Below are 13,005 nucleotides of genomic sequence, written 5' to 3'. Positions count from 1 at the left end.
ATAATATATCAACGGAGAAATTGTCTCTCCTTTCGAAATGCTCACTGACCTCTAAGTATAATAGCTGTCTTCTATACGCAATTTCTCTACTCGCTTTTATTGCGAGCGTTCTTCATTCAAATTTTCATTTGAAAATAAGGAAAAATATTATAAAAGTAAAGAAATCTACCTGTGACAAAAAAGTAAGGTTATGTAATTATCGTGGTATAGTGCACTATGAGCTCCTTCAAGCTATTCGGCCAGAATTATGGACAAATCACTCTTGGTTCTTCACAACATTTTTCGGTATAATATACTTAATTACCATGTACGACATACCATATATCTCAAAATTCAATTTCAAATATGTTTCCCTCTCTAAATTGAGTTTACCAAAAACCCGCCTAAATGATGTAAGTTCTGCTTATTCATGCGTAAATGAAACAATAAAACCATTGCCGGGGAAATCCAATATGCAACGCACAGAACTTACGCACTACAGTAAAAAGAAAAAAACAAAAAAGGAATGGAAAAATATACAGTAAACACATAATTATATACACATATAACTATTGATATCATTTTATTTGACTGCAACAAGGACACCAAGTTGTAGGTAATGATAGTATCGTGAATTCACAATCGTTTAAAATGAAAACCAGCTGAGTAAATATGGAATTTCCGGTGTTGGTGTTTCCACACATCCAATTACAGAGCTGTTAAATGTAACATTGACGTTGAAGTGCTGTAAAGCTCCAATAATAATTAAAAAAAAATACTTTGCTTAACTAGCCGCTTAGCGCTATAAGTATGTAGATAGTATGAAAAAAAATATAGAAAAAAATAGAAATAAAAAATTGGAAAGACCGGGTACAAATATTTCACAATATTTACTATAACTTAATTTAGTCTTAAATATGACTTGACAGATTTCTATTATAGCTAATTGAGAAAAATCGTAATTGATATCCTAAGTTACTGTGTAATTGATTTGTTCTGAATATATTAAATTAGATTTGATGAAAGCTAAATTACAAATTAACTAATGGTAGCCTCATTATATAAAACTGGCGCAGGTTTTTTTGTCATGAAAAAATAAAAACTTTGATCAAAAGGAGATAAAATTGTGATTTATATGAATGATTTAGATATGGACCCTCTCAGTAATTAAAATTTGAGAGAATTTTCTCTCTTCCCTTTGTGATCTCCAATATACAAAATTATAGACTTCTTTCTCACTGTGTTTGACTTTATACCGTATATCTCTATTGGCATGTGAGATAACTTAATCATTTGTAGTATGTTGTGCATATTTAGAAACCGATTTTCCAATGAGCGAACGAATTCAACGAAAAAGAGCTACAGACAGCCAAATGTGATAAATATGGGGCTGAGAAGTGACTTCATTTTTTATGTCTGTGGAAAATTTAATGGTTTTAATTCTCTTTCCACAAATCCGGTCGTGTACAACGAATTGCTTCACATAGATGAACGGTAAAGTAGTAATTCTTATTGACCGTTTGTTCCTGTTGAACGAATTTATGTTAAATCACTCCACGGTAATCAAATAAACCAAAGAGCATTAACTTTTATTTTTGACCGACTTCAACGAGGTTTTTTAGCTTGTTTTTAGAACCCCATTCGCTAAATTATTTTACAATTTTGAATTCATTAGATCATTTCTCGTCTTTTTGAAAAAAATCAACTGTATCGGGACGAGTCCACCAAATTCATTCGAATGAACTCGCGAGAGATGTCGAACACTCTTGTCATCTCTCTAACACTTGCCTGACGATTTTCAAGCATCATATTCTTCACTTTTTTTAGTATTTTCAGTTGATGAGAAGGGTCGTCCAGAACGAGGCATGTCTTCAACGATTTCTCGACCGTCTGTGAAGACTTTGTACCACTCGTAGGCTTCTGTTTTTGACCGTAAGGTTTTTTCAACATTCGCAACGATTCCCTACACGAAATTTGGTTAGAAATACAAAATTTGAGACAAATTCGATATTTTTATCCAATCTCACTACCGAGGTGTACCGACTTAAGCAGCTGCTGTAAACAAACTGGTTGAATGATCGAGCGCATATTTGGCATAATAATTAAGAACAGTCCTACCAACTTAGCAAAATATATTTTTTTGAAATATCATTTACCCGTGGAATTTAAGTTATAATTTCGGGTACTTTTTTGTCACAATGTCTATTCAGTCAAAGTTCAGAATATGTGCGCAGCTGCTATTATCCATTTACATCATTCTTAATAGAACTAAATTTATATTAAGGGGTTAGGGGTAGTCAGAGGCACGACAAAATGAGAGTTTTCAGTATTTTTTTTTTGCTATTAAATCATGTTATTTTACAAAAGTAGTAATATGGCATTATTATAGGATGTGTTGACGTGAAGTCACGAAAATTTCAAAAAAAAAACTTAATTTCCAAAGTTATAGTTGTTTGTGTTGACCCTGTTCCAAAAAAAGGTACTTACGGTGACAAGCATAAGTCCTTGGAGACTCATCTAAAATCAATCAGTTTTCGATTTAAAGTTGTCACCGGTTAAAAAAACATAGTTTTGAGAAAAACGCGTTTAAAGTTTCACACTAGCGCTTTGAAGTGCCGAGCTCTCTTTGTTATTTGTGGAATAACTCAAAAACTAATTATCGGATAAACGTGAAATTTTCAGGTAATGTTTTTAAGATATTACACTTAACAAAAATGCAAAAAAAAATTAATTTTTTGAAAATTCTAACTACCCCTAACCCCTTAATTTATATTATAATATAATACAAAATATACGTTATTATTAAATAAAACTATATTCCTTTGCATTTGCAAAAAAGTTTAAATATCATACATTTCACTGCATTTAAGAATCTGTACACATACATATGTACGTACCATCATAATTTTGACAAAACTTCTTCCTTCATAATTTATTATCACCTTCCTGCTCCGAACGATATTTTAGAACTCAAATTTACACCTCATCATTGGTCTTAATACTTCGCGGTTTGACCTACAAGTAGTGCCATTGATAATTGCCGCGAAAACACACGCGAATACAAACTAAAATAATAAATATGGTATGCAAACAAAAACCTGCTATGTTACTAACTATGTAAATATGTATTTATGTGAGTTTATGATATTTTTGCTACAATATATTTATGCCAAATACCAAACCAACTAAGTCTTTTATGCCTTCTCCTTCGTAACATTGCAAAAACCGTGTAAAATACCAACCGTGCGACGTTTATAGTATTTACTAAATAAAAATATGCACACATATACAAACATACATACATACATTTGAGCGTAAATCTTTATTCAATCATTGATGCCCATAGTGCCAACGACGCTTACGGTTTACGCTATTCACCGCTTGTGAGTTTTCTTGTGCTTACTAATTCTTTGCAAAAACAATTTCCAAACCTTTGATTTTTATGGTTTTTAATTTTTTTATTTTCAAGCAAAAAAGTGCGAATATCTGTTATGACGGAATAAATATGTAAATATGTATGTGTTTGGTTGTGCATATATTATTTGGACGCGTGTCTAAGATGTAAGGTCACTTAGCAAATTAATATGAAAAAAAAAACGAAATTGTTTTTGTATTTGACTGATACAGTTTTATTCATAAACATTCAGACTAAAAGTAGTTAATATCAATAGTTTGTTGCCCAAAAATATATTGACATGTAAACAAACTTTAAGTGTAAACATTTCATCATTAAGGAAATTATATTTATCGACTTTTAATATACTTCGAATCAACTTTAATTTACTGAAATTATTCGTTTTTTGTTTTTGCAGATGCTGAATCTCTGTTACGTCTACTACCTCTCGAAATTGACTGAATTTGCTGACACATTCTTCTTTGTGCTGCGGAAAAAATCGTCACAAATAACATGGTTGCATGTGTACCATCACTCGGTAACGCCATTGGAAACCTGGGTGCTCGTAAAGTTTTTGGCTGGTGCGTATTTGAGACTTAAGAAATTTAAAATACTTATATGATTGGTGATTTTGAATATACAAATTTTAGAAAATTTTGAAAATTTTAATTTTTTTTTCATAAAAGCAATGTTACCAGATTAAAATTCTGCAAATTAGATTTTATTCAAATAGTCTAAGAAATACAATCTGTGAAAATTTTTGACAGACTATATTATCTAAGGCTATGCTTCAGAATCCGAACAATCTGGTGACAAGTTTGCAAATAACTTGATACATGTTAAGTGCACGCTCCCTTAAAATATATATTTGTTAAATCTTTCTAGTTGTAGATCAAGATTACAATTATTCGTTTAACAACTAAAATTGCAATTTAAATTTTTGGCAACCTTCAACATATATTTACAATTTTCAAATGTAAACATTCAGTTAGTATATTGTTAATGCTCTGAATACAACGACAATCCATTCCATTGTGGGTCCAGAAATAGGCTGAAGCGAACGCTTCAATATCTCAGCAGTTTGGTTAGAAAATTTTCACTATTCTATTTGAAAGTATATGGCTTCTGTTCATGAGCTCTTGTACTTAGAATTTCCATTTAGCAGTTTTTTGGTAGAAATGCTCAGTGGCTTACGGTTACAATCTCCAGTCAATATCGCTCAACCAGTAATTTGCTGGTAGGTACGAGTGCATCTTAGCTCAAAACATATGCATAGTACGTCGACAGCATCTTCCGGAGCATTGAGCGCTTCGTCAACATTTTCAAAATTTTTTGTCTTGTAAGGTTAGGTTAAATGGCTGAGCACGCGGACTGCAATATGTAACTAGAATAACACCTGTATTCGAACTTGTATCCAATATAAATTTGCACAGGCGGAATATGGAATCACCGACTCGCCAAAATCTACCGATAGCCGTTCTCGGGTGCCTTTTCTTACCAGCTCCTCCATCAGCTTTACAATTTCCTGCGATTCTGCTGTGGCCTAGCACCCATACCAGTCTAATCACAAAGACACTCGATGCTATTGATAGTGAGGTAAGACACTGCTTGATCAGCCCTGAATGCACTGTTAATGAGTTTAAGGCTAGTATCGCGCTCTGCTCACTGCTCTGGTCACTTCTCTGAAGGAGGCTGCACTAAGGAGCAGTAAATCTACTGCTACCTTAGTGGCTGCAAACTCGGCCTGAAAAACAATGCAATAGTCAAGAAGTAAGAACCTGGAGTTGATAGAGAGCTTCTGACAGTAAACCCCGCCACCAACCTTCACCCCAAGCTTTGACCCATCCGTAAAGAGGCTCATTGTCCCTCTCCTCTAATGGCTTCTTCCCACCCATAACTACCTCGGCGGTATATGAGCAGAGAAGGAGCCGCCAGAGTTCGGTTTGGCGGCTAAATGATTCAATTGATGAAGCCAAATTGAGTGAGGATTTTCGAGTGTTTAGACACGTATTATTTTAAGAACCCAGATTCTCTAGGTCTGATAGCAACTTTCGCAGCCATACACCTCCCGACGACGTCTACTGGCAATAGGTGCCAGATGGCGTTAAGTGGTTGGAGTGGACCTTAGCGCAATACACATGGCTTGTCTAGTAAAGTTTAGCAAATTTTCTTTGGATTTAACTATTATATCAATTGAATCAGTCTGGATATATACATAGATAGAAAATAATTGAGATTTTGCATTGCATTTTTTCTATATAACATATGGTCACAAGGTACACTCTGAACAAATCCAGTGATTTGGCCCTTACTTATTTCTTTGTTGAATATATTTAAACAAAATGATGATGATTTATAATAATATATATCAGTATATACATTAATATATACATTAATATATTGCATTTTTGCAAAATTTCCACAGGTGGCAATGCAACATTCCCCAATCTGCTGAACAATTTCGTGCACGTCTGCATGTACTTCTACTATATGATGTCTGCCATGGGACCAGAATACGCCAAGTTTCTGTGGTGGAAGAAGTATATGACTGAATTGCAAATTGTAAGTATTTTACTTATACACACATACATATGTATATAATAAATATATAAAAGCAAACAACAAACATTTAAGCATACAATTAATGCGTCCTCGTCTTTAGACAAGAAAAAAAATATAAAAAGTACAAAACTGTATGCCGAAAACTAGAAAAGTTACTAACGAAAATAACAAATACAAGAGCTGGTTACAGCTGCAGAGCCACAGCATTTGCAGCTAACTAGAATTATTGCCAAATTTCGGCCAAGTGACCACATGCAAAGCCAACCGAAAACGAGCTACACGTACTAAGTATTGCCTGAATATAAATAACATGCAGAGAATATTATTTTGAATAAATAAGCTTAATTTGTAATTGAAAAAACCTGTTGGAAAATTCTGCATGCCGCAACGTAGACTCGCGTTGGTTCGTGGTAATAAGTTAATGTTAAATGCAAAGAAATAAAGTCAGCCGGAAAGGCTTGGGTAATTCTTGTTTACTAACGAGTAAATATTTGCGCACAAAATGTGAGCAAAAGACCAAAAGTGGCAACACGTTTCATTTAAATAACAAGCAGTACGTGTGCTCATTAGGTCAGGTCAGTTTGACTCAGAAAAAAAGATTCCATTGGAGGTTTTACCTCCGCTTGGGCAGAAATATGAAAAAAATAATTAATTGCCTGAAAATTGTACAGTGTTACAAAACAATGGCTCTTTTTTAGACACTGCTTCTGATTAAAACAATTATTGTAATGCGCAAAAGAATTGACCCTCCAATTTATTATATGCTTTAATATAGTTTAAAATTATTTAATTAAGCTGAGTTGTGGACGCTGTTAAAGAAAATATTGATTTCTGTAATCTACTTTCCTTATTTTACCAAAAACTCATACCAAACAAAAGTTTCTCGTTGTTCTAATGGATCACGACGAACGATTTTATCTCAGTCAAAGATGTGATAACATATAGTATGTTAGATTAGGTTAGGTTACCAGGTATCTCACATGGGCAGCTTCGAACACCGGTCCGTCGTGGTACCTAGAACTCCAATGAAGTGAAACATACAAGAACATATGATTGACTAGGTTAGCTTATCAGGTAGATAATAAATCATAAAATCCTTAGAAATCGTCAGACCGCTTTGAGAACCAAAAGTTACTCAAAACCAAAACATAAGCCACTCATCCTAGTATATATGCAACGCAACTAAGCGCTGCGATAATGGCATTTTAGCATGCCAGTTATTGGGTAATATTCTTGTGTTTGCTGCAAGCAAAGTTTACTGAGCAAAGCGCATCGTTCTTTAGCCGCATTCTCGCAGTTCAACTTGTTGACTCCGCTGTCGCCAATTTGCATATAAAATAAACACACACACATGCAAATGTGTTATATGTATTGTATTTGCTGTTGTTGACTTTATTTGGTTGCCTAAATTTTGGCAAATAATTAAGTGCGGCTTGTAAGCCGCCGCAAGAGTGTCATTGACAGCGTATCAACCCTCTTAGCGCGGTCTCTGTACACTTTATGGCGATCGGCGATCTGTTGGCGCATTCGACGCTGCGTGGCGAGGTCGTGTAGGCAACAGAACCTGTTGAGGCACTTATACAAACAAGTACACAGACTGTAAACAAATTTTGAACTGTTCGGAGTGTTCATTACAAAAAAAAAAAAAAAAAAAAAAAGTCTTAGTCAGCAACAAATCAAGTTAAATGGTATTGACTTTATTTTGTTTAATAATTTTTACACTTTTTGGTAAATTTTGTTTCAGAAATTTGATGACTTAATGATCAGCTAATAATAAATAATTTATAAAATTTCCAATATTTGTGTATCTTACTTTTGTACTTTCACCACAAATTTTTTAAAACGAATTGATATAATTTCTTAATGTTGTTTATGAACATATTTTGCAGTGAACAAATACAAAAAAAGAATATTTTAATAAGTATTGTAAAAGTTGATATTTCATCGGCTGTTCACCTAAACAAGTATATATAGAAATAAGGTTAGTTTGTTGCTTTTGTGCTTTGGTATTTTTTTTTTTCAAAGGATACTTTTTTTCTTACAACAAACCAGATTTCCGATGGACATTTTATGACTACAGTTTACTTTGACTCCCATTTAGTATCGAAATCATATGGAAACTGATTTTACAGAAACACTCAATTAGTGATGAAATATTTTTATATAATAGATTTTATTTTTATAATATCTAAAAGCATTTTGATGAGCATAAAAAGTATGAATGTTTTAAAATAAGTAACTTCACTATTTTTGATGGTAGTAAGTTTGTGTAGCCGTGATCATTTCTTACAACAAAATACGTATTCATCAAATATTTTTTAAACTCTCGCAACATGTTGGTAAAGAGTATGAGAGTTTTGTTTTTGATCCCAAGATATATTATAATATACATATATATAAGATTACATAGATACATAGCGAAACAAAAAAAAACGTATCAAATGTTGTTAAAAATTCTTTATACACGCTATTGGGTATTGCCAGAATACCATATGCCCATATAGCGGGCATATGACCACGCATGGCACTTTTTAGACATTTTGATTTAAAAGCTTTCACTTATGTGATTATTATTATATTAGGCTGATCACTAGGAGGAAGAAAACTTATGGAATAAAAAGAAGCTAAAGTTTAAAAGAGGTCTGTGTTAACTTAAGAACAAGACATTGTCGAGATAAAAGCCGAGTTGCAGAACTCATTTAGTAATGATATTTTAACTCGAATAATTCAAAATCGGCTCAACGAAATGAGAATTTTAAGAAGAAAATCTGTAAAAAAGCCACTAGTGACCATAAAAATTAAATAAAAGTTATCCTTATCCTTATATGGTTGTTAAGCAGTTCATCGCAGACATGGTGAACGATTCGCAGAAAATTACATCCTGCCTACTGTGTTAGAATTATGCGGATGCCTTTTCAAGTGCAAATCGGAATCAGTTTTAATATAGCAGAGCTCTAACTCTAACTCTGAGAAATAAAAAAAATATTATAACAGCAGGGTTGGTGCCCCTAACCGAAAATGATCCAAGCCCTATATTTTCGCGCACGCACTGGACAAATAATAATCTTCCCGTCATTATTTTTAATTAATTCGCTAATTTTGGCATTCACGATTGGAAAATTAAAGAAAAATTTGGGTATTATTTCATTGGATTGGCTAGTAAGCGTCCGAATCTCAATTCAATAGGGAACGTAAGGATCTATCCCGAAAATTACAAATTTTTAAAAAGCAGGCGGTCCCGGTCCTAATAGGTTTAATGTATATATCCCCCAAACCTTTCAAACTTTATCACTCAAATTTGCACACAACAAATAACTCTCCCTCTTGCAACAATGTCAAATTATGTGAAATTGGATGATAACCATGCCCACTGCCCTTATAACTGTTTTGTTAAAAACTACTAAAAATCGAATAAATTATTCCCTAAGCCTTCATATACCTAATTAAAAATATTTGAACTGCCGCCTGACTTTTTCGCATTTTTCCTCCTAACGGGGCATCTTTGTGCCTAAAATGAATAAAATGGAGTGAAAGCTTGCTCCATAACTAATATCAGGATTTTCAGACATCCTCAATATACTAAATTTAGTCTCTTCAGTTACATATATGTTAATTTCATTTTTGAAGCGTATGGTGACTAGCGATGATAAAAGGATCGCATATGACAATATCAAGCGAAAACGGTCGTGGTCGGAGGCCGGTGAATCGTTCCAAACAGTGGCCAAGCCGAGATTGACAGCCAGGAAGGTTTTGCTGTGTGTTTGGTGGGATTGGAAAGGAATCATGCACTATGAGCTGCTCCCATATGGCCAGAGACTTAATTCTATCATCTACTGCGAACAACTGGAGCGCTTGAATCAGGCGATCAACCAGAAGCGTCCATAATTGCCCAACAAAAAGGGAGTAGTGTTCCACTAGGATAACGCCAGACCACACATTTCGTTGATGACTCGTCAGAAGCTACAGGAGCTCTGATGGGAGGTTTTATCGCATCCACCATATAGCCGGATATAGCGCCAAGTGATTACCATCCCTTCCTTTCCATGGCGAACGCCCTTGTTGGTGAAAAGTTGAACTCAAAAGAGGCTTGTGAAAGGTCCGATTACTATAACATTTTTTATAAAGCGTTGAATAAACAGCAAAAAGGCAGAAGGGAGATATTTGACAACCTAATATGAAGTTTTGCCTGAAGTTATTTAGACGGCTTTGATCCTTGAAAGTTGCAAGTTCCGTTACACCCGAAATTAACCCTTCCTTTCGTGTTTTTTATTAACAAATCACATTTTTATTAATTAAGCAAGAGACCACTGAAGCCGGTTGTTATGTTACTGTTAAGTTACACCACGTATCTACTTACGAATTACTTACAACATGCATTATGCAATGAAATAAAATAAATTCCTGCATTTTATGTTACCCATGCTGTTACAATGTTTGAATCCATAATATTTAGTAACAACTAAGAAAGTGTAGAGGAGACATGAACGAAACGAACTGTCAAACTTGCATAGTAACCGCAGTCTATCTTCCGCTTTCGTTCATGATGTCATATACTAACTTAATTTTCTGTCAAAGAAAGAAAATAACGGGTTGGTACTTTGTAGTCATCATTATGTATATCTTGCTTGGATTTGCAAATTTTTATACCTCAGAGCATGGGGAATTTCAATATTTAGTACTATCTTTCTCGGCCTTTAAACTCTATAGTAATTTTTCAAAAAATTCCATACAATTTCTTTCATTATTGTCTATTATCCATACATACATATGTATGTAAATTAGAATATTCGAAAACAATATTTTATTTAAACAAAATAATTCACTCACCTTAATGTTAGAAACAGTAAAACCGACTCGTCAAACCAGCAATAATAAAAGTATTTGAGGAAAGCATTAATTCTTGAAAAATAATCAGACAATACTTTGAATTGAAACATTAATACTAATTTATATACTTTTTTGTGAATTCCAATCGAAAAATTCCATTAATTTAATTAAAAATTATTTCATTGGTTAAGCAGCGTTAAGATGCCTACAAGTATATGCGTATTTGATCATGAATTATAACTTAATTTTTTATTATTGTGAATCATATAAACATCAGCCAAAATAACATTTGAAAAGTGAATGCTTGAACTCGTCTTGCTTTGCCGCAGCACATGTAATTAAAATTTCGAAATAATAAAGTAAACAAGTATTTAATCAATTTGACAAATAAATTGTTTTCAATAAGAATATTACTATATTTGTATGCAAATATGCAAATGCAAATAAAATAATATGAATTCGACAAATACAGAGAGATCAATGACAGTTTCATGTCATCAAAGCGAAGTTCTCTTTTTATTGTATTTCTGCAGGCATGGCGAAGCTCGCTCAAGGTTAAGTGTATCCGTTTTTTATATGTATGTATATTTCATATTCATTGTTATTGTTAAGAACGTTCTGCAGGTGGTACGAAATATGTACCGTAATTTTTATTAAACACCACAACTTTCTCACTGCTCGAGAAGTGAAAGAAATTTTCAATTTATTTGTGCATTGTAGGCGAATAGAATATTGCGATTACAAGTTCAATCAACCTTTTCGCAAAATTTTTAGCACAAAGTATGTAAGACCCAAAACTAAATGTTGGAGAATCTATAAAATGAATGATGAGCGGAACAAGCTGAGTCGAATCAATCATGTATATGCAAACTAGCCACTGAGTTTTCGATATATCACCCAGAAACTTTTCAAATGTCATTTTCTCCCTAAGAAGTAGGGTATTTCTTGGAACCGCCGCATATCGAAGCACTATAGCATAGAGCTACCATAAAGTCTAATCGATCAAAATTATGTATTTTTGAGGAACACTTTTTTATTTGAAAAAATATCTGCAGATAATTTGTAATGGATTATTGTTTAAGAGAATGCTATACTCTCCGAATATATTGTTCAGATGAGAACTATAAATGTATTAGATATATTTCTTATAGCAAAGAAGGGATTAAAAATACTTTTCTAGCACAAACTGGTGAATCAAAATTAAGAAAAAGGATATTTTTGAACCTTTTTATGCTATCAGAAATGCACGTGTGAAGGGTATTATAGCTAAGGAACGAAGTTAATGTTCGGTTCTTATTTTTAAATTAAATTATTTAAACGCTCCTTAAAAATGCCAATTACTTTTACTTTTCAATATCATAACAAGTCATAAGATTTCTTTATTACTTCTTTTGGCAGAAATTTTTATTAAAATAAATTCTTAAACTAACTATGGTCTAGACTTCTTAAGCTATCGGTAGAATTGAGTGTCTTGAAAATAAAATACTTTCATTTTTTGGTCTTATAATTTGAATAACTTTGAATTTGTTTTCTAGCATCTCACATTATCCGTCTTCTTTGTAAAAAGTTAACTAGACCATGCAGATTGCATTATTTAAATAATTGATCCCAAAAACTAACTTGAAGTTGAAAATAACGTTCAAGATCCAAACTAAGAATTTTGGACTTGTTGAACAGGGTCATGATTAAATTATGAATGCACTTCTTAACTTGATTATTTTTCACCTAAAGAAGGCAATGATGAAAAAAGTGTATCTGATTATTGCATAATATTTTCCTTTTGTCACACGTCCATATGTAAACCACAAATATGAAAAGTAAATTTTTGAAAGCATAACTCAATTCAATTGTATTGCTTGCCGGCATTGTTTGGCGTGACGGCAATAACTCTTGGCAGCCTAGCTCCACACATACGGGCATTCTATGTCTGATGCATTTGGCAGTGCTCATTATTACTGCCAACATTTGCTATTTATCGCTGGCAAAATACTTTCAAATATCATATGAGCGCACACCTATGTATGTGATACTGCATACTTTTTGTTGAGTACTTTGGCGCGCTTTTTGCTTGTAGCCGCACTCACTTCTGTGGCAAAAACTGCTAACCAAGTGGAAGCAGGCGTATTAGTGGAAGTCACCATTAAATGTGGAAGTGGCAGCACGCTAACTGATTCCAAGCGAACTTTTCGCTTTTGCTTTTTAGCGGTTTTCCGTTCGGCTTCCCCTTACAACTCGCGTTGTTG

The 13,005-nt window shown here is 33.3% G+C and overlaps 1 protein-coding gene across 1 annotated transcript in view; it reads left to right on the top strand.

Moving 5' to 3' along the window:
* The window catches only part of LOC126760263 (elongation of very long chain fatty acids protein 7), a 50,242-nt gene that overhangs the window by 19,310 nt on the left and 17,927 nt on the right, over positions 1-13,005 (top strand). The window contains exons 4-5 of the mRNA XM_050475762.1: positions 3,792-3,954; positions 5,799-5,935. Coding sequence (XP_050331719.1) covers positions 3,792-3,954; positions 5,799-5,935 — 300 coding nt within the window. The remainder of the gene's footprint in view (positions 1-3,791; positions 3,955-5,798; positions 5,936-13,005) is intronic.

The sequence above is a fragment of the Bactrocera neohumeralis genome, chromosome 2 (assembly GCF_024586455.1).
Source record: "Bactrocera neohumeralis isolate Rockhampton chromosome 2, APGP_CSIRO_Bneo_wtdbg2-racon-allhic-juicebox.fasta_v2, whole genome shotgun sequence".
In the NCBI taxonomy this organism is placed as follows: Eukaryota; Metazoa; Arthropoda; class Insecta; order Diptera; family Tephritidae; genus Bactrocera; species Bactrocera neohumeralis.
The sequence above is the reverse complement of the archived record's forward strand: the minus strand, read 5'-3'. Positions and strand labels throughout refer to the sequence as shown.